This window comes from Drosophila tropicalis, unplaced genomic scaffold (genome assembly GCF_018151085.1).
Source record: "Drosophila tropicalis isolate 14030-0801.00 unplaced genomic scaffold, ASM1815108v1 contig_845, whole genome shotgun sequence".
Classification (NCBI taxonomy): Eukaryota; Metazoa; Arthropoda; class Insecta; order Diptera; family Drosophilidae; genus Drosophila; species Drosophila tropicalis.
In genome coordinates this window covers 11,328,252-11,349,823 of record NW_027173338.1, presented here as the reverse complement: position 1 = coordinate 11,349,823, position 21,572 = coordinate 11,328,252, and the positions used below count along the sequence as shown (strand labels likewise).

At 38.4% G+C, this 21,572-nt stretch overlaps 5 protein-coding genes and 1 long non-coding RNA gene across 6 annotated transcripts; 4 read left to right on the top strand and 2 right to left on the bottom strand.

Annotated features, from left to right (window-relative positions):
- Window positions 1–2: 2 nt before the first annotated feature.
- On the top strand, window positions 3–3,261 carry LOC137581433 (uncharacterized). Its single transcript, XM_068295654.1, is given in 3 exon segments — window positions 3–110; window positions 394–564; window positions 567–3,261. Coding segments are annotated over 2 exon segments (1,482 nt in total). The 5' UTR covers window positions 3–110; window positions 394–401; the 3' UTR covers window positions 1,886–3,261.
- A 603-nt stretch (window positions 3,262–3,864) lies between these two features.
- Window positions 3,865–6,639, top strand: Naglu (N-acetyl-alpha-glucosaminidase). Its single transcript, XM_068295632.1, has 3 exons — window positions 3,865–4,226; window positions 4,288–5,540; window positions 5,626–6,639. Exons 1-3 carry the CDS (start codon window positions 3,960–3,962, stop codon window positions 6,452–6,454), a joined length of 2,349 nt encoding a protein of 782 aa, XP_068151733.1. The 5' UTR covers window positions 3,865–3,959; the 3' UTR covers window positions 6,455–6,639.
- Window positions 6,640–7,466: 827 nt separating this feature from the next.
- On the bottom strand, window positions 7,467–12,287 carry emb (exportin-1 emb). The gene is made up of 7 exons (XM_068295630.1): window positions 12,128–12,287; window positions 9,747–11,458; window positions 9,312–9,682; window positions 8,765–9,244; window positions 8,365–8,697; window positions 7,939–8,304; window positions 7,467–7,865 (listed from the first exon to the last, which is right to left on the bottom strand). The coding sequence occupies exons 2-7, from the start codon at window positions 11,263–11,265 to the stop codon at window positions 7,716–7,718; spliced, it is 3,219 nt and encodes a 1,072-aa protein (XP_068151731.1). The 5' UTR covers window positions 11,266–11,458; window positions 12,128–12,287; the 3' UTR covers window positions 7,467–7,715.
- On the top strand, window positions 12,172–12,743 carry LOC137581407 (uncharacterized). The gene is made up of 3 exons (XR_011033137.1): window positions 12,172–12,359; window positions 12,418–12,436; window positions 12,656–12,743. It is a non-coding gene; the product is annotated as an uncharacterized lncRNA (long non-coding RNA).
- Window positions 12,744–12,828: 85 nt separating this feature from the next.
- Window positions 12,829–14,569, top strand: fy (fuzzy planar cell polarity protein-like protein). Its single transcript, XM_068295633.1, has 3 exons — window positions 12,829–12,983; window positions 13,077–14,191; window positions 14,266–14,569. Exons 1-3 carry the CDS (start codon window positions 12,906–12,908, stop codon window positions 14,321–14,323), a joined length of 1,251 nt encoding a protein of 416 aa, XP_068151734.1. The 5' UTR covers window positions 12,829–12,905; the 3' UTR covers window positions 14,324–14,569.
- A 1,941-nt stretch (window positions 14,570–16,510) lies between these two features.
- LOC137580863 (uncharacterized) lies at window positions 16,511–17,619 on the bottom strand. The gene is made up of 2 exons (XM_068294999.1): window positions 17,307–17,619; window positions 16,511–17,037 (listed from the first exon to the last, which is right to left on the bottom strand). Exons 1-2 carry the CDS (start codon window positions 17,617–17,619, stop codon window positions 16,511–16,513), a joined length of 840 nt encoding a protein of 279 aa, XP_068151100.1.
- Between the last annotated feature and the right edge of the window lie 3,953 nt (window positions 17,620–21,572).

Below are 21,572 nucleotides of genomic sequence, written 5' to 3'. Positions count from 1 at the left end.
GACAATAGTCGATGTGACCATCTCGTCCAAATTCGTTTTTACGTAGTATTTTATTTTACTATTTTATGTGTTGTTTTTTTTGTGACAAAAGTGAAATAAACGGAAGTAATGTGAGTTCTACGATAATTTATTACTATTTTTAAATAAATAAATGTTTTGTTTTCTTGTTGTTGTTTGGAAGAAGTACATTAGTACGTTAATTGTTGCATTTTTGTGTATGTGAACTTTGTTGAATAGAAATAACCTGTATATACCTCATAAAATAAATTTGTTAAAATGCATTTTAACTACATACATATAGAAGAAGTTGGTTCTTAATTGTTCAATTGTATATACACAGATCTTGTTAATATTGAAAAGCAATGCTAAATTAACTTAAATTTACTTTAACAGGTCCCGTGATGGGCTGCATTACCAGCACCAACAAGCTGCAAACCAATGAGAATGTATTCCGGGTAAGAGTGGCCCATCTGCAGCACCGGCCCACTGGGAGCGGCAGTCCAACATCAACCACAACAACAACACGCAGTGGATATCTTGAGCTGACACCGCGTGAGCTTATTTTTTGGCCCCGGGAAATGAGCCTATTGTGTGGGCGTTGCAGCATTTACGACGATATGGCCTAAATGCTGATCTCTTTTCGTTTGAAGCCGGCAGACGATGCATGTCCGGTCCGGGCATCTTTACGTTTCGTCTATCCTTGCAAAACGCCGAGCAACTATATCCTATGTTCCAGCATTATATAAATGCCGTAAATACGGATGTAGAACGCGAGAGAGTCAACTCTGCACATTCGGTGTTAATGGGCATGGGTGGACGAACACGTTCCGATGTAAATCCGCATAGTAACAATTATCTGGAACCCGCGCCCCTCTTAGCACGCAGCTTAAATCAAACCGATGGCAGCAACGGAGCATCAGGACAGCAGGAACTCAATACGACTCCAGATTCACCCGATCTGCTCTCGTTTACACCATATACTAATACACCGACCAATTTGTATTTCGATCAGCCGTTCCGTGCTCTAAGTGAATCGTATTCATCTCACCAGAAAGAGGATGCTAGTGAGGTCAATTCCAGTCCAACCACAGCAAGAACCCTGGATAGACCGCCACAGGAAACGGCACCGCCACCTGCAGTTTCTTCGGCAGCTATGACCGATTCCATGATGCATATGTATGCAAATGTAGAAACTCCTACAGCCTGCAATCTAAGAGATCGGATGATCTTTGACTTGACCGCCAACAGTGAACGTTGCTATGAAAATGTTAGTCGCTTGGATTTGCCATTGCAGCGTGAATCTTGCTCTTCGACTGTTTCGGTATCAGCTGCCCCAGCAGAACCAAATACACCTACATCATGTATAGCAGGAACTGCTCCAAATTGTGGAAGTGGTGGCGTCAACTATATAGTCCTGGATTTAGATCAACCACGTAGCCCTGCGGCAGTGCAAAATTCGCCGAAAACTTTGGCCAATGGATTTGGTAGTGGACTATCCTTGGTCTCAGTGGTGGCTACTGCCAAAACGGCTCCTGTGACTCCAGAGGCATCGACTAACACTACCAATGTAGGACTAGATGCACAGGCAGGTGGTTCATTGCAAGCTCAAAGTCTTAATAGTGTTGTGGCAGAATCGGAGCCATTATCAATGGCGAAAACAGAAAATCCCTCCGCTCCATCCATCGCATCATCATCATGCACACAGGGTTATTCCACAATTGATTTTATACGTACTTATGCCCTGAACAAGTCATCGACTGAGATGCCAGAATTGCCGCCACCCGCCCACCTTCGCCACCATCATCAACATCCGCATGAAGCTGAGGAATTGCGTATCACACGACACAGTAAATGTATACGCAAAGCATACTCCATAAGTGAATAAATGAATAATGGTGCCAGGACATGTCCCACAAAGAGAAGGACAACGAATTTACCCAACATCCACCATGAGAAAAGAAAAGGAAAAAAAGTTGTTTTGGAACTAGGTGCCAAAAAGAGACGTCTACTTTTTATAGTAGACGTATAAATGACCAATTTCAAAAGTTTTCTAACGATATTAACGGTTTCGATTATTTACCAAATAAGTTATCGTTAAAGAAAATCGTCAACGGTTTCGCATCGTTTCTTCTATAACTATGAATTCTGTTCCAAGAGCCGATATACTTTCAATGAAGAGACTGGTAAAATAAGGCCACATATGACATTAACCATGGTTAATGTTGAGGCCAAAAAGGTTCCTTTCTGAAATAACGGGATATATACACTTGATTGTTTCTTCAAAGAGAACTGTTTAAAACAAGTGGAAACTAAAAAGATTTTAAAACTAGATACTAAAATAGAATAAATATGTTTTCCAAGCTCTTTGGCGTATGTATCCCAGAAAAATTGAAAGTACAGTTGTATAGTCTTTTCAGTTGAGGTCAAGTTATCGGTTTGGAAATCTTATCGAACGGCTTAAGAAATGTTCTGATATTCAATTTTGAACTAGGTCTTAGATAAAAAACAAAAACAAAAAAAATTGTAACCAGGTTGTTTAAAAATGCAAAAATATTGCATACGTACTTATATAATATACACAAACAGACACACACAAAATATTTATAGTTAAATAACTTTAATTTGTCTGTAAAATTTAGTTTTATGGGGCTGTTTAGAGCACTAGTCATTTTTATTGAAGTAGTCGCAATGTGAAAGGCTTTTAAACTTAAAAGGGACAAGGTTTAGATGGAGTTGGGGGGCTCATATTGAAAGTGAGTTAAACGTTAAATAAAAACTCATTATTTGAAATACTTTTTACGAGTATTTCAAATAGATATAACCACATAGATCACATCCATCGGTGTATATGATAATAGTACTTAACAAAAACTTCTTGTAAAAAAGTTGAATTTTTATTAAGATATGTGTGCCAAAATCGCAGCTTATGTATGTCATTCGCCCCCCCTCCAAATTTGTATATAATATAAAACGAATATCTAAAGTAATATTAAGCACTACATATGAAATTGTAGTTCATTGTTGGCCAAGGCTTTTATATTTTTTGCAATTTATTTATGATTCCGCATATTTTTTATTGCATAATTGTTATAAAAGTTGTTAGAAATAATTTACACACAAACACACAACTTTTGCGATTTAAACCCATCCCAAAAAAAAAAGAAACGTAAACCAATGAAATAATTTATTATCTATTATAAAGTTATTTTTTAGTGCCTAAGAAAAGAATTTGTGCAATAAAATTCAAACGGAAATTGTAAACTTTTGATCTTTAAATTAAAAATTGTTTTATATAAATATAGCTCAAGCTGAATATTTAACCAAAGCGTCTACTACGATCCAAACGTAAACAAATATTTTATAATTTTTAAAAAAGGATTTTTATTTACTATTATTATTATGCTTTTCACTGAAATTTAATCGAATTTTTGTTAAATATTTACTTCAGCTTTGATAGACGATTTGGTAGAAAAATTGGGGTTTTAAAACCAAATATGTTTTAAATTTTTACTTCTAAAGCTTTTCACTATAATGCATTTGTTTTTCTAATCATACAAATAGTTTGTCAGACTCGAAATGTTTCTGGAGAATTTCTATATAAACATTTGCCTGCATAAATTGATTTCAACATCGTTTTTGAATATCCAAAGTGGACCAACTAATGTTCTAATGGTCCACCATTAAGTCAATTTAAGAAAATTTACTAAATAAATGAGCTAAGAATATTTTGTTCATACACAGACCTAAGTGCTTACTTAGCCGGACATTCGATTCGATTGACATTTTCTTATTCTAACCGATAAGAAAACGACCCCTGCCTCTCCCCTTCATTTCAATGAGTCTAAATTTAAGAGGCGTAGAGTTAGGGCTCGTCTGGCCCCCCTCTCTTTCTCCAGACTCGACAGATTCTTAATTCAAGAGCACGGGGTTGGGTTGCCAGTTGTGTTTGCATCGCAGTCATGATCGGAACGCTAAATTTGAGCTGCATTTTGATCTATCTATTGATTAATCATTTTGACCTTGGCCTTGCTCAATATGCGTACAATGGCGCCATCGACGCCGCCGACGCCTTAGGCGCTAAGCTGGCTGGTCATGTTTTTCCGGATGTTTCACCAGATGTCCAGGAGCAGGCTGCCAAAGATGTGATTAAACGTGTAATTGGTAAAAGAGCCTCGGAGTCATTTGAAGTCGAGGTCAATAGGCTTCTAGATGTCCGGAGTTTTCAGGTGAACATCCTCCTTGCATGCAATGGGAAATGCCTTGTGAAATTTTTAATTCTCTCTGTAGATCAGTATGTTAGACAGTGGAAAGATTCTAATAGCCGGCTGGGATGGAACATCCGTGTGCAAGGGCTTCCATCAATATCTTAAATACCAATTAAATAAGGATGTGGATTGGTTTAAGATGACCATTGAGTTGCCTGTAAATCAACATTTCCCAAATGTGACCATGAGCTCCACCTCGGCGAGTTCCATTGTCTATTATCAGAATGTATGCACTTGGGGGTATAGTTTTGTTTGGTGGAACTTCCAGCAATGGCGGCGCAACATAGATTGGATGGCTCTAATGGGCATCAGTTTGACCATAGCACCTATTCAGGAGTTCATTTGGCAGGATATTTACACACAACTGGGTCTTGGCATGGAAGAAATTGAAGCACATTTCGCCGGGCCGGCGTTTCTGCCATGGCAACGCATGGGCAACATTCGAGGATGGGGTGGCGGATCACCTAATCAGGGTGGGGGCTCGGAGTTCAGGAGACTTCAGTATTTGCTGCAGCAGCAGATTATCCAGGCACAACGTGAACTGGGAATTAGTGTGGCATTGCCGGCCTTTGCTGGCCATGTGCCCCGCGCCTTGAGACGCATTTTTCCCCAAGCCAATTTTACGGAAACAGAACGCTGGAATCGTTTTCCCAATGCCTATTGTTGTGATCTATTTGTGGAGCCGCAGGAGCCACTCTTTCGCCAGTTGGCCACTACGTTTCTGCGTCGTGTAACCCAACATTATGGCTCCAATCATGTATTCTTCTGTGATCCCTTTAATGAAATCGAACCGCCTGTGGCCCAGGCAGATTTTATGCGATCGACGGCAGCTGAAATTTATGCTTCCATGCGTGAAGTTGATCCCAAAGCGATATGGCTACTGCAGGGCTGGATGTTTGTGAAAAATATATTTTGGACCGATGAACTCATTGAGGCTTTTCTCACAGCTGTCCCCCAGGGGAACCTACTCGTTTTGGATCTTCAAAGTGAACAATTTCCACAATATCAGCGCACCAAGTCATACTATGGCCAACCATTTGTTTGGTGCATGTTGCACAATTTTGGCGGAACCCTCGGAATGTTGGGATCCGTGGAGCTGGTCAATTCCGGCATGGACTTGGCGCGGCAAATGTCCAATAGTAGCATGGTGGGAGCGGGTATCACACCAGAAGGTATTGGACAAAACTATGTCATGTATTCCTTTGCTCTGGAACGCGGTTGGAGTGATCGAAAAATGGACTCGGAGAAATGGTTCACCCATTTCGCTTTCACCAGGTAAAGTTGTGACTTTTCCGTCGCCATAAAGTAAATGTATATGTGTGTATGTATGTATATTTCATATATTTCTTTTTTCGCTTAGATATGGAGTCCAGGATGAGCGTCTTAACCAAGCTTGGCAGCTCCTGCGGACCAGTGTCTATACATTTCATGGTCTTCAGAAAATGCGAGGAAAGTATACAATAACCAGAAGACCAGCCATTAATTTGTCGCCATTCACTTGGTATAATGTCACCCACGTGTTGGAGGCGTGGCGATTGATGCTGAGTGCACGTAGTATTATTCCCCTGGACGATGATAAATATGATAACTATCAGCATGATCTGGTGGACATTACGCGTCAATATCTTCAGATCACAGCGGATCAATTATATGTTAATTTGAATTCATCTTATCGTAAACGACAAACGACTCGTTTTGAGTATTTGGGAAACAAGTTGTTGGAATTACTAGATGATTTGGAGCGCATTTTGGGCAGTGGATCAAATTTCTTGCTAGGCAAATGGCTGGAAGCTGCAAAGCTACTGGCTCCCACTGTCGAGGATCAATCCAATTTTGAGTTCAATGCCCGCAATCAAATCACCACTTGGGGTCCTAATGGTGAGATATTGGACTATGCCTGCAAGCAATGGTCGGGCATGATCAGTGATTATTACAGACCACGTTGGGCCCGCTTTCTGGACGATGTGACACTTGCCCTGCAATCGAATCAACCATTCAATGCCAGTGCCTATAAGCAACGTGTGCTTAAGGAAATTGAAATGCCATTCAGTAAGATGATCAAACAATATCCTGTTCAGCCCTCAGGTGATTCATGGCTCATATCACAGGATATTTTTGAGAAATGGTCCAAATATACAAAGGATACAAAGTATTTGCACCATAATCGCTTGCAGTTGCCATATAAATGAAAAATCAAAAGATAATGGTGTATAAGAATATAATAAATAATGTGATTAAACCTCGTATCTTGGGCATATCTACTAATTGATCGTCTTATGTAGTTTTAATTGATTTTTATTTTTTAAATTAATGTACAAACTAATTATGTAAAAATTCAACCATCATCATCATCAAATATGCATTTCTATGGTTATTTCATTTTGTTTCTTTTTTTTCTCTTTTGTTTTCCGTTTTATTTGTATGTGTGTCCGAGTCTCTGTGGGTATTTGAGGTTTATAATTTTTTTTTGATTTTTGTTTTTTTTTTTCTGGTTAGGAAAGGAGGCAAGGGGGTTTGAGGGGTTTTCTATTTTTGCAACTTCACTGTAGGTTATCTCTCTAGAACTTTTTCATTCAGCTTATTGTTGTTCCTTGTTCTTGTTGTTAATGCTAAATTTATGCAAATGTTTACATATTATATATATATATAATTTGTTACTTCTGTCAACTACAATTAGATTTAAATTAATTATACTCTCAATCTTTCCTGCTACTGTTGCTGGTTGCTCTTCTTATTCTTTTGTTTTTGCTGGTTGGGTGGATGTGAGAGTGTGTGTTGTGGTTTTGTGGTATGTTCGCTCATTTTCATTCATACAAGATATTTCTACATTTATACTCATTTAAAATATTCAAACAAACATTATTTTTATATTAGTACGATAAAGTTGTATCATTTGTGTTTTTCTTTTATCCAGTATTTTTTTTTTGCTTTGTTTTGCCTTTTTTAATGTAGACGACGATGTTTTACAACTATAATGTGTGTGTTTGTGGGTGTAGGGGGTCCGAGGGAAATCTGCTTTAATTTTGTGGTTGTTGTTGTATGTCGAGGACAATGCGCAAAAATATGTTAATCATATTAATGTATGTAATTGCGCAATATATAATCACTTACTCATTCACCATAAACGCAACTTTATATGTAGGTGTATATATATATATATCCATATATATATGTGGGTGTGTGTGTGTATATGCGTGTGTGTGTGTGTTGTATATATATATATAACGTTTATACTTATATGCATTCAATCAAACAAACATTTATACTTTTTCTCAAATTGAGAGAAACACTCATACATCTGAATCATAATCATCATATTATCTCATCTCATAAATCATTCTCATCAAATTACAATTATGCAAAAAAAAAAAAGATTTCTTGCATCCGAACTCTCATATAATCCTCTCATTCGCTTCGCTTCCATTCCATTCATCCACACTCAATAATAATTTATTCATCTTGCATGTCTTCGGGCAACTCGTGGGGATTTAACATGCCTGGAATATTACGTTGCATTTGACGTTTGTTGGATTGCTCTTCGGCTAGAGCTGCCTCACGCTCTTCCAGATACAAATCAGAATCGTCTTCGCCGGTGGCCTCCTGCAAAAGAAAAACAAAAAGAGAGCGTTACCCAAGGTGCTTTAGATTAATTTCCAATTCCATTACTACTTACGCGTATCTGTATAAGGAAATCTCTCAAATGCTCCTTAAATGCTTGCACATTCTCATCCAAATTAAATAGGCCATTGACAAAGACTTTAATTTGATTATCTGATAGATGATTAAATGCAGATTTCAATAGAGATGCCACATATTCCTGTATGAATATCATATTGTCCGGTATAGGGCCCAGGTCCACTGTTATCTTCCGATTCTCTACCAGTGAGAACATGTATGCCAAAATGGTGGCATGGTTCGGTAGTCCTGCCGTATGGGATGTATCGGTGACCACGGAAAAGATTTGCATAAGGATATCCGTAAAATATGTCTGATAGAAACTCTGCGCCGCATTCGGTTGTTGTTCTAGATTTTGTAACATCTGCAAAAGATATAAAATTGATCATACATTTGAACATTTTATCGCAAGTAGAATTATTACCTTAAATAAGATATTCAAACCCATGTCGGCCACATTGCGCATTGTGTGCTTAAATGCCCACACAACAGAGTCAAAGACCAATTTAAACTGTGCCGGCGGTATATTGAGGAACGCCTTGAAACAATGGGCATTGACTGCCTGTAAGAGTTCATAAAAACTGAGACGATGTTGGGGATAATCTTCGAAATTCTTATTTATCATGTCCAGTGTACACTCGAAGACAGCATCGAATATTTTTGGTACTTCATTGGTGATATACTGACGCAGTTTATGCACAATGGTGGCCATTGCACTGAGAACTTTGGGTTCGCGAGCCGATGGAACTTTGCAACGCTGCGGAAGAAATTGAGAGAAAAATGAATTACTTTCAATTTTATTTGCTATATATTTTGGTAAATACCTGATAATCCAATAGGATGGCATCCAATAAGGGTGGTATAAAATTGTCCATTACCAATTGATTGTCATTGGAACGCGACACCCATTCCGCTATTAAATTGAGCGTCTCCTTTTTAACCACATGCATGGTTTTAATCAGTGGCTGATTGTTGACATTAACACCATTCACCTCAATCGCCTGGATAATGTTCTCGGATGTAATTTTATACACATTTAGCATGTCCAAATAGATGCGCCCAAGTTGAATGACATAGGCATGTCCCAGGGCCTTACAGGCGGCAACATTTGTTTTCAGGATGCTTCCCAATTGTTTAACAGCCGTCATATTTTTGAGGAAATCTACATTTTTCGATGCTCGTGATATGATATCGTCCCAGACCTGATTGGGTAATTGCATATATCTTTCGATTAAAGCATCCTGCTGCACTTGATCAACTTGAGCGGAGATCATATAGCCCACAGCTTCGTAAAAGGTGTGCACCTAGGCAATAAAGAGAGACATTTATATATATAATGATGAATACAAGTTTAGAGTGGCTTTAATTTACCTGCTGTGGTTGCAAATCACAAATGATGCTACTCATTGTGCTTAATATCTCGTCGATGAAGGTGCATGCCTCATTTGGCTGAATGGTGACAAAGTACCGACGACATTTGATAGCTATTTTAATGAAGGTATCGCAGGCCATGTCTTGGACGCCGTCGTGAGTTTCGTGCATAAATTCAAAGAGCTTATTAACAACGGTCTTAAGGAATTTCCAATGGGCTCGCAGGAAGCGTGGATATTGACCAACCACATACATTATATTAGATGCAATAATTGCCTTGTTATCCTTGCCTTTTTTCTGTTCGCATAGACCAAGCAGGTCCTTGATGACGGTGACCAGGAAACGTTTCTCATCCTCCTCACAGAACGCACCTGCAACAATTATTGAGATTAAAAGAACTTATTGATTATAATGGTTTGATTTGCCATATCTTACCAGAAATGGAGCCAATGGCCCAGCACAGTGTGTTTAAATTTTTCCAGGAAAACTCACTTCCATTGACTTGGTTGAGAAGCTTTAGCGTCATAATCCTATCAGTATCCATACAGTCTAAATGCGTTAGAAACACCAAAGTCTCACGCATATTCTTGTACAGATTAATGGAATTTGTATCCTTCATAAACTCTCGAACGACCTCGCCGTTCTCATTTTCCACCACTAATACCTCCTCTGGCTTGGCCATTCTTGAGATCATTATAAACCTCACTTTCGACAAGATCGGGGCATAAAACCTTCTTCGGGGATAAACTTGCTGCCGCCTCGAAGAATCCAGAGTGGGATGAAAGTATTCGGAATTGTACAAGTCCTCGACGAGGCTGTTCCAATATTCCAGACAGATTTTAAAGACCTCAACATCCTCTACCTCACTGATCATAACCAAATACATGAGAGCCTGATTTAAATAGTCCACATATTTCGCATCCTCCACTAGTTTGCCATGCTCCTTAAGGAATGTACACAGAAACATGGCCAAATTGAGAACTAATTCCTGTTCCACATCGGCACCGCACCGAAACACTTGATTCATATTCATATTCTGACCAATTATTTGATCCAGCTGGACCATTGTGTCTTTAAAGAGTGTTGCAAAGTTCTCATCGTAATTCGTGGCCGTTAAACCGGCAATTTCCGACAGGCACTTTAGGGTCACATTCCGGAACATGGGTACGCTTAAGAATTTAAAGATTAATGTCTCAATTAGCGCCGTCTCAAAGATATATCCCAGTGGTATCCAATTTAGGAAACGTAACAATGTTTCCAGCGTCACATGAATCAAGGCGGCATTCATCGAATTCTCCAATACAAATGAGCACAGTGTGAATATTTGCGAAAATTCCGAGCACATTGTGTCCTTCAGATGCTTCGCTTTCGTCTGAGTGATTTGGCCCAATGAGAAATCAAAAACTTCTTCACTTAGATTCTTTAGAATGACCATATTGTTCATACATAGGCTCTCATTCGTCTTGGATGCACCAACAATGTCGCTAATGAAGGTTTCCCAATTGCGTGGCCATTCTCTCTTCAAGATTTGCACCAGAATTATATTCAATTTATTCAAATAGACCTTATTCTGTTCCATTATAGTCGGATCCGATGAAGTCTTAATGATCAGACTGACAACATATTTCTTAATACCCTCGCATTGCTGTCGTGGTAGAACCTTCCAGCGTGTCTTGATCACCTCCTCGAGTATTTGGAGGGCATAGAATTTGGTCTGCTGGTTCTGTGAATATTCGAGTATACTGTCCACCCTAGTCCAGGCCTCTGGATGTTCCTTTAGTGTGGTCAGTATGTCTTGGGCCAGCCGCAGCTGTTCGCCTTGCGATGTGTAAACGACCTCGACAATCTTGTCCAGCAGATTGATGTCCAGCTTTTGGGTGAAATCCAACAACTTGCTGGCCTCATCCGACGTCAGCATGGTGGTGGTGGTGGCGGCCGCCGTTGCCATTGCCATGGTTTTGTAATAGAAGCGGCGTTCGCGTCTGCGTCGCTCGGCTGTTGTGTCAGCGTTAATTTTGATAGCTTCGTGTTTGCGCCCGCTGGGACACGCTGAAGGAGTTGGATAAGACGGCGGCGGCGACGACGATGATCAGCAGTTTGTTGTTGTTGAAATAGTCCTGAGCCGGTCGTCTGACCTTGTTCTGGATCTGCAATCAAACAGAAAGCCAAACAAATAAAATTAAATTGGAGTTACATTTTTTATTGCGTTTTTCGGCAACCATATTTTTTATATTTTCTTATTTTCTTTTTTGGAGACACACACACACATCCATGCAGCACATGCACATGGACACACACACACACATACAAATACAAACGCACGCTTTCTTGGCTGCTCTGTGCGCGCGCTTATATTTTTTCTATTGCAAAAAAAAAAAAAATACCGCCTATGCCCAAATGATATTGTAAACAAAATAAAATAAGCATGAAATTACAGTTTGCACGAATGGAAATCTGATTTAAATTTCAGAAAATTGTACAATAGACATTTTTTGCATTTACCACACTCACTTTCCTTCTGTGTAAAATATCGGCATATAAAAACAATCGTATGAACGAAATATCGCAAACCTCAGACACACACATACACACGAACAAACACACTCACAGAATGAACTCTCATCTACATACATCGCCGCACAAACGCCTGCACACACACACCACAAACAACGTCACACTAATACACCAATACAAGCTGAATCGAATGCTGCTGCGGCGGCATTTCGCCAGTATTAATTATAAGTACGGCTTAAGCAGCATTCATGTTTTTAGCCAAGTTTATGATGTTCACAATGATGCTCACTTATTCAACTTACCAATTTACTGTTTACGGAAAAGAACAGCGTGTGAAAAACGTCGGAGACAATGCGAAAACGATGCAATTTGTGTGAATTAGTGATGTAAAAAAAATATATATCGCAGTATCGATACAAGAGATACTTTTTAACAAAGGTGCTGCCAACTTGCAAATTTTTAATGTAAAAAATTAAGAACCAAATCAAACAATAAATAAAGGATATACCGAAAAAATAGACAAAAGGACTTTCAGTGAGTATAGTGTAAAGCGTTTAAACAAATTTTACTTCTACCTTTTTATTTATTATAGACGCAGCAATACCGAAAAGGTACATGTATCCCTATCGAACTTCAAAAATATAATAAACAAAATTGTCGCTTTCAAATATTCTTATACATTCAACTGTCTTATTTGACATTTATAACATTGTTAATGCTGTCCATTTATTGTCTGTCTAATGTGACAGAGCAACGTTATGACAGTTAACTCGTAAATCCTTGGCAGTTCCCTTTTCTTAATGCAAATTCCCGTATTTGCAATTTTTCAGGCGTTTTATGCGAAAAAGCAACGTTCCCTGAGGATGGGGTCTGATTTGCATTATTCTATGATATCCTTTTAAATGGATGGCCACAGTTGGCATGTTTTCCTTATATTTTGAAAATATATTTGTGAGTGTCACGCGCCTGTTATCGATAACTTTCATTGGTGACGTATTCACAGGTCTGCAAAGTGTGAGAATACTCCCACCGAAAGCCGAAAACTGTTCGCCTGTTTAAAAAAAAAACTTTTCTGTGAACATGTCTATTTATTTATTATGCTTGACCACAAATGGAGGATTGCCGATATTTACACGTAAAAAGGGAGATTGCGATAATGTAAGTACAGTTCACTTTAACTTTAAAATTAATCTCCGCTTTAATTTATGATTTTTGGTATCACCCCCTCCCCCGTTCAACATCAACAACCAGTTACCATTCTCAACTGTTGCTTCATTAAACGGCTTTCATATGTTTTTTAAGTCGCTGGGCATTCAATTGGAGGCTACTACCACAAACAAGACAAAATCCCAACAAAGCAATAACAATGGCCCCAATCCCTTGGACAATGAAGAATGGATTTATATTTGGCGTGATATGAACGGAATTACTTTGATTGTATGCGCTAGTGGTTTGGGTACGGAGCAATCGCTACAATCGCTGGCCGATTTGGTTTTTGGAACAATTTCCTTATTCATTAGTCGGGCTAATGAAATGTCACATGCCACCTTGTTGGAGCGCTTAAAAAAAGACTCCAAGAAATACGTTCCGATTGTTGATGTCATATTGGAAGCAGCTTGCAGTGGCTATCAGTTACTTGGCTACACGGATTGTGTATTGGCCACAGAAAATGCCCAATTGATGCAGTGTCTTAATGATTTTAGTAGTGGTTGTGGATCTCTATTCTGTTGCCTTGTGGTAGGTCATCGTATTGCTGTGGCCACCGAAGGATGGTGGGATTTGGATACCAGTGATCGTGAATTGCTGCTCTATTTGCTGCATTCGTCGAGCTCATTGCAGCACGATGTACCTGTTTATTTGCCCATAAAGAGTCCAAATATAGCCTATCGCTTTGTAAGCATTCCCATAGCATCAACGTCTTCGGCAGCCTTGTGTGTACTGTGTGGAGCCGAGAACGCCTCATTCCGGGAACTCAATATGCAAGCAATGAAACTGAATGAATTGGCTATTCTTTTACCCGCAGTTGAACGTTGTGTGCCACGCAGCCTGCCAGAGAATCTGGAAATCGACGGAAGTGTGCTAGCCATTATATTAATTAATCGACATACACGTAAAAGTATTTTCACCCGAAATCTAAATCAATCCGCAAGTGTCAAGCGCATTTGCTTAGATCTGCTCAAGCAATTTTTCGATCAAACTATGCAGTCAATTCAAGAAATGGAAGGCATATCAAATACATCATCGTCTGTATCCGTAATGGATCAATATAGCTGCTCTGATTATCACAAGTGTTACGCCCATGCCGATGATCAAAATAACATAATATTCCTCTTGGTTGTGGCAGCAGTGCCTACTCAAGCCTTAAGGTATGCATTTTGGTTGGCCAATTAATACTAATTTGTATACACAAATCGTATCAAATCATTTATTTCTTCTTCAGATTCCTGGCTCAGCGTGTTCATGGCAAGATACTCCAAGAGAAATCTATTTGCTGGTGATTATCGTGCCGATTGAGAGAAAAAAGACTGACAATTTTTAGTAAATGATTGAAATGATTTTAACTATTGTGCAACTTTCCGTCCATTTTAATATGTATTTTGAAAATTCTAAACAAAACTGAGTTTCTAGAAAAGTAATAAGTTTTGTAGGACTTTGGAGGTAAATGTTTTATGTAATCTTTACCTTAAAAGGCTTCAAGACTCTTAATTATGTTAGAAATAATGACTTAAAAGTTTTAATTTAAAGTCTATCAATGTTTATTATTACTTCCTAACTCGAATAGGTAAACAAAAATCAACTTTCTCACGCTTAAGTAAACTTAAAAAACTTTACAAAAAAAACCTATTTGTTCTTATTGTACAACAATTATACAAGTTATAATGTATATCTACACATTTTGCGATACTTATATAGACAGTCTAAACCTAATTACAAAAGAATTACTTTATTTGACTCCATGTGCAAATATTGTTTGTTTGGCATTTCGAGTGGCTCTTCGTTCAGATATAGTTGCAATCGTGACCCAACAGCAACGCTATCGGCCAAATCCGGAGTGATTATGATACTAAATATTATTGGTCCCGCTTCGGGCTCTGTTTCCGATTTAACAAGAGCCATTTTGATACCAACTGTTTCCCATATGCGTAGAACACTTACTATGTGGCTGGGTTTTTGAAGACTTAGGTTTAGGTGCCGTTGCTCTATATCCATTTCCTGCAGCATCTTTTTATACTCTTGCAGATAGCCACCTTTAACACACTTCAATTTAGATTTTATAGTGGATTTTCTTATAGCATTTGGAGTCGACTGAATAGTGTAAGTACTGGTTAAAGCAAACTGAGTGTTGGGTGTAGTTTCAATGGATATGTCATTTGAATATTCGCCACAATTGGAGGTGGTGGTAAGCACTCCTGACATAAATCGGTGCCACGATCTTTGGCATGATTTAGGTGTCAAGACTTGCAGAGTTGGGCTCTGGTTCTCCGTCATGAATCGTGTAGTATTGATTTCGGATTCCATTTGGGTTATGCCAAGTTTTTTATCTGAGACACAAATGGGCAAAGGTTTCAGCTTTCGTTTGTCCTTAGAACCAGGCCAACTGGTGTTCAATAGCGAAATCTTCTTGGCCTCTTGGCTGTTGAACATTTCTATAGTCTTTTGAAGACTTCGCCTTGCTGCCTGCAATGTCTTGGGTGTAGAAGTTTGAGAGCTCTTCAACATTTGTAATTCCTCTTGGAACCCATTTTCAGTCTTGGGTGAAGAATTTTGAGAATTCTCTAATAGTTGTAATTTATTTTGAAATCCATTTACGTTTTTTGGTGAACAAGTTTGTGAGTTGTCCAACAATTTTGATTTATTTTGCGGACTTTGCTCCTGTAATGGACTCGGGCATTGCGACGATCCTCTTTGTACATTCACCGATAATGGTTTGAATAACCTTTTGGCCCTTTTTGCACCAGAACTATTGTTTATTTCCCATGATCTTTTGCGATTCATGATTTTTGTTTAATTTCATTTCTTTTTTGTTTTGTATTTACTGTCAGGGCTGAGAAATCTCACTGAGTTCGGTCTTAGTGCTGGAACCGATAAGCTATCGACGTTATTGTTGAAAACAGCTGTTTTAAAAATACGCGGACTTTTTTAAACTGTATTTAATTTTCACGCTGCCCGATTTAACAAAATAAATTATAGTTTGGCATACAATATTCGTATATACACAACAGTAATAAATATGTGCCAATTTATTTAACTTTATCTTTTGGGAACATCCTTGTCGACAAGAAACATAAATATATGTAGCACATATACTAAATATATTGAGATTCATGAGCTTGGATTTCCCTTCAAACTAATTGTTTCGAGATAGACTATATAATATAGTAGCCTGATCTGCCAGACTGTATAACCTACAACGATAAGGAAAAATAACCGATAGGGCGGCTGCCAGACATACGTTTTTATAGATTGAGGCTGATCGAAAACATAGCACAGTATATAATATTCTAGGTCGCAGATGATATAACTTACACACGTTTTCCACAGTCTAAAATAGTCTGAAAGGATATAAGAATTATTCTACTGATCCGCTTTTGTAAATACTTCATTAAATTGGTATTGGTAGTGGTATTTTCTTTTAACATTTTGCTCCTTGATTTAATGGCATAACAATTACAAAACAGTTTCGATTAAATTTGTGCGAAATATGCACGTCGTATTGCCCGTTTCTTGCGTTTTCCCACGATGGCAGGCGTCAATCCTCCTACTAGACCCACACCAGATACCGTTCCCAGTTGCAAGAGCAACGGATTGCTAACCAATGCGGCTGCTATGCCCAAAACTGCTGCACTAGCCAAAGGAATCAGGAAACTCTTAGCCAGCAGTGTTTTCTGGGACACCTCTGATGGGCCCTTATGGGAGGCTATTTCATGTGATTCAACATCATATTGATATGGTGCATATGAATACTCTCCTCCTCCAACACCAGCATAATGAACATGAGCTGGCCGAGACCCATACACATCAAATGGAATTCCCGTCTCAATACTAGAGCTACCATAATAGGCACCATTGGATCCTCCTCCTCCTCCTGCTTCGGCAACACCACCATTGCTGCTGCTATGTGTGTACTCATAAGGATATGGATGATGAGCAGTTTGATAGCTAGTACCACTTTGGGCATGGCCATGAGATGGGATTCCTCCGCCGTAATGACCTGTTGACAATTAGAAGTGGAAAGAATCATAAATGTGATATTAGATTTAAATTTGTTAAAAATCTGATCCAATATCTGTTATATGAGTCATAAAATTCTTTAAAATTCCACTGAAATAGGAAATAGGATAATATCAATGCAATACACTTCTATATCTATACACTTCTGGGAATGTCGATCCCTCAAATAATTTTCGACGTTTTCTATATTTCAATATAAAAACTGTCAATGTCCAATAATAGCATCTTTCTAGTTTGTGTTGAACTTACCCACACTAATCCGTTTTTGTAGGTCAACGGATCCATCGCCAATCCCATTGCGCCACTTGCTGTAGGCAGCATCTAAACTTTCACCAACACTGCCCAAAGACACGGAAGGAGCAGGTGCTGCACTAACTGGTTTTGGTATAAAGACTGTATCTGTTCCTGTATTATCGTTTAACGATCTATGAGAGTCTTGTATTGATCCTGATGTGGTGTAGATCTCCTTGGATGGTTGAAAACTCTTGGCAGTTGGAAAATTCACTGGAAGAGTTGGCTTGACTATTGCCTCAACAATTTCCTCCTGGAGAGCCTGTCCCATTGACAGGCTCAATCCACCCATGCAAGCACAAAGTGCTGTAAGTAGTTTTACTTTGGTTAACAACATTACGACTAAGACCGAGTTTGGTTGAGTCAACGATTTTATGAAACGTTTCGAAGGGTTTTTTAGTCACTCTTAGACTCTGGCGCCAAATTGCGCTTTGAGCAATTTGAGACTGAAATTGTTAGAGGTTCGTTCGTTCGCTTCGCTGGACTCGAACTTAAAACGTTGAGTAATTAGTGTCGCCAGCTGGCAAGTTCTTTCGCCAGTTGCATGAATTTTCACTTTCCTTCAAAGTGTGTGCGAGCGAGACAAGCTTGATTTTCATTAAATTAACGTAAACGTCACTCAATGTAGTTGGTTAATACAAGTACAATGAAATATTTATGTTGATAGCGAGGTGAGGTTGACGCTTCGGCGTCTTGTCTGTTCACTTGGCATAAAATCTTTGCCCCAAAAGTGGGCAATGCAAGAGATCATATTGTTAGGGCTGGTTAAGAAATTATCACCGTTTCTCATGGGTGCACTCGAAGCCAAAAGAAAATCAGAAGAATATCACAATTTTAGATAAACATACATATGTGAATGTTGCACTTAAAACGGAAATGGCGCCACGATAAACAATTATTTTTCTATATTCATTCCTTAAAGAAGAATGCTTCCTGCACTTTGAATCTTGTGCCAATTGTTATCAAAACGTGTCTTGTTTTTTTTCCTTTCCTTTTTTTTTTTTTGGGAATCTTAAACGTTTTTCGTGGAATTGTTATCAGAACACTGATAGTGGCATAGAGAGAAACATATTTTCGGTAGCCTTTTATCAACATGACGACATGCAACCGAAACTCTAAAATAAGTACATGAATATGTCGTGGGTGTATAGATAGATAGATGGAGCAGGTTAATACCGCGTATAGTAAGTTAAGAACTGTTGGGATTAATCGGCCAGTATCGGTTGGTTCATAAATTCCTGTTCGAGTAAACAAGTTATTTACAGGCATCTGCGCAGTTCATTTGATTAGATTCATTCATAAAAAGAAAAAAACCCATAAGAAGTTAATAAATTAAATGCCTAATTAAGATAACGCTTATCAGCAAACCATCTTTTTAGTGTCAGCTTCCCAATTAATTGTATCGCAGCATTTATTTTAAATTAAATTTTTATAAAATGCTAAATAAAATAATGATCAATGGCTAATACATTTGTAGTACAACTAATGACATATACATATATAATAATAATATTAAGGTAGGTCTAACTCACACTTATTAAATTTATGATTAGATCCGGTCCTATGCAATTATTCTGCTTTAGCGCTTCATAACGTATACGCACAGTATGACAGCTAATAAATTAGAAATATCTGTTAGACAAAGCCTCAAGAAAAAAGAAACATTTATCTATGGATTGGATCTTTCAACAAAATATTTAAACTAAGAAAGGTTTGGATATCTTAAATTGAAAAGTGAATTTTCTTCGCTGGACCCGAACATCACATCATATAAATTTTTTAAGGATAGCAATATTGCCTACATTCTGTAGTCGAACTGCCCAAGCAATGTAATTCTTCTGAGATGACACCCTTCTTCGACACCCTTGCGCCGAAAAATGAAATGAATCAAAACATTGGATCCACGACTTGCCTCTACGTCTAGGAGGGTCCTACAATCTTAATTCTAATCGCCATTTTAAAGTACTCCACTCAACTAATACCGAGAAGCCTCGTCTAGTGCGCAGATAAGTTAACAAAATGATTTATTAAGTTCTCGATCTTTGGCACGAAATAAAGAAAACGAACTACTACAATGTCATCCGAAAGAGTTTGCGGCCAACAGTCGAAGTGAACAAGGAGCCGAAACTTCGGCATTATTCATGCGGCTTTAATCAGAACTACTACTTGTTCACGCTATCTTTGTTTACTTTAAATTTTTATCTTGACCGTTTGAATCATTAGCAGACTTAGCCAACAACTATGGAACTGAGGTATTTTAAAAGCTATAACTGGTTGTGAATTACAACTAAATGATAGGCTTATAGCTCTAACTAAGACCCTTATTTTTCTTAATTGGTTCCTGGCTACAACATCGGTCTGCTTTCATAAAATTATGGTACTTGAAATTCTGTGGTTATTATTTATTGCTTTTTTTAATCAGCACCCCACAGGAGGCAAATAATGAAAAAACTCTCTATTAATAGATAGTCCAAGTCAGAGCCTAATAACTTCAGCTAAAAGTAGGCTTTTATAGTCCAATCAAAAAAATTGTATTTCTTTATTCTACCCTAATCCATGGAGGAGATGACTAAGTCCTAAGGAGTGGATGACTAAGGAGTGTGTCCACGCCAAGGTCTTTCGCGATCTGTTAATATAGCACCGCCCCAACTTGGCAAAGAATGCTCTTGTCCAAATCCGCCGACGAATGCTCTTCCTTCTATGTGTTGTTTGCCCATTCGCATACAAGCCTTTTCCAGTGAGGATTCTGGCAATGCTGTTACTGCTTCTACTTCCACTCCAGATCCAGGTCAATCGTTGTGCTATTAGGTGCAGAATATGTTCTGCCCAGATGACACTGAGCCGGAACTAGAGGGGGAACCCGAAGCGGTACCCTCCACTCCAGGATCTTTCAACGATGGCCGTGGTGATGAGCGTTGCAGATGCTGCGGTTGTTTTGGGTTTCAACAAGGTCGTAAAGGGTTGCGGAAAACGAAAGTAAACAAATAAGAGATGGAAAGACCTCAGAGATTTGCAGCTTACAATGCTTTAATTGAAATGGAACATCTGAAACTTATATGCAAGTCTTTAGGCCGAGGTTTGGCCGTTGCGGAAACTGCAGCTGTGAATGCAGCTGCCTCAAAATATACCCCAATCCACACGACATTAGCTCCAAACTCACCCCCTAAAAATTTGACTAGAAGCAACCTCTCCCCAGATAACCCAGCTCAAGCAGTTAAGTTATTCATTCTCTAAACAGATGATACATCAAAAGTGGGCAGACGAATGAAACCATTGAAGTCCCAGACTCCCGACTATAAGTCCAGCACCCAGCATGGAATTGGGGAAACTGATGTGGATATTGAAAAAACTGACATTTCGAAAACCCAACCAGTGACAGGACCCGATAGTTTCTCAGAGAAAGTTGCTAGTATTTAGCCAATTATAAAATTCATATGGAAGTGTAGAAGACATTTATGTATAATGTTCGGAAGTGCGATCAAGGATATACAAGATTATTTGGAAGGAGTTAATCCGAAAGTAGTAGCTCGTATTCCTCCCACACGACCAAATAATACAAATCTAACCTATAACTCAAATGTGTGTATATAATGCAATAAATTGCATTAAGTTTCAAACTGTCTTGAATGTGATGAATTTACTATAATGAAGGACCCTCAGAACGTGCCACATCTTGGACTTTCAATTCCGAGCTCATTCCCATAAATGATTGTACCTGCTAACTTACAAAGAGAACAGTTAAATCGGTTAAAATCGGTTGGAAAAGTTAGTATTGTTTCATTACATTCACACATCTATCACTCGGGCATTATATCGGAAACGCCCTCGAATCTAGGATCTAGAAACTCACAAAATTCGAACCACTTTATAAACGAATTTAGAATACAATTTCCGTATCCCTTTTTGAAAGGTGAGAAATGCGTTTTGCAAATCTTCTAATTACCTGGCACGATTTTTATGTCAAGATATAGATAGGAAACAATCTTGATTATTTTTAAACGGTTTCATGTTATGTTTAAAATAGAAGTTATCAAATTCACGAGTACCAAAAAAGTACATCGATAGATAAGAATACGACGGTGTTGTATTAATATATGTTAGCTTCGTATCAGTTAAAGAAGCCAGGCCAAAAGTACGAGTATATAAAGATTCGCATTTCGACTTTCTAACCAACATTCAGTTTCACTTCAGTTCTCTCCTCTGATCAATATGAAAGCCGGTGAG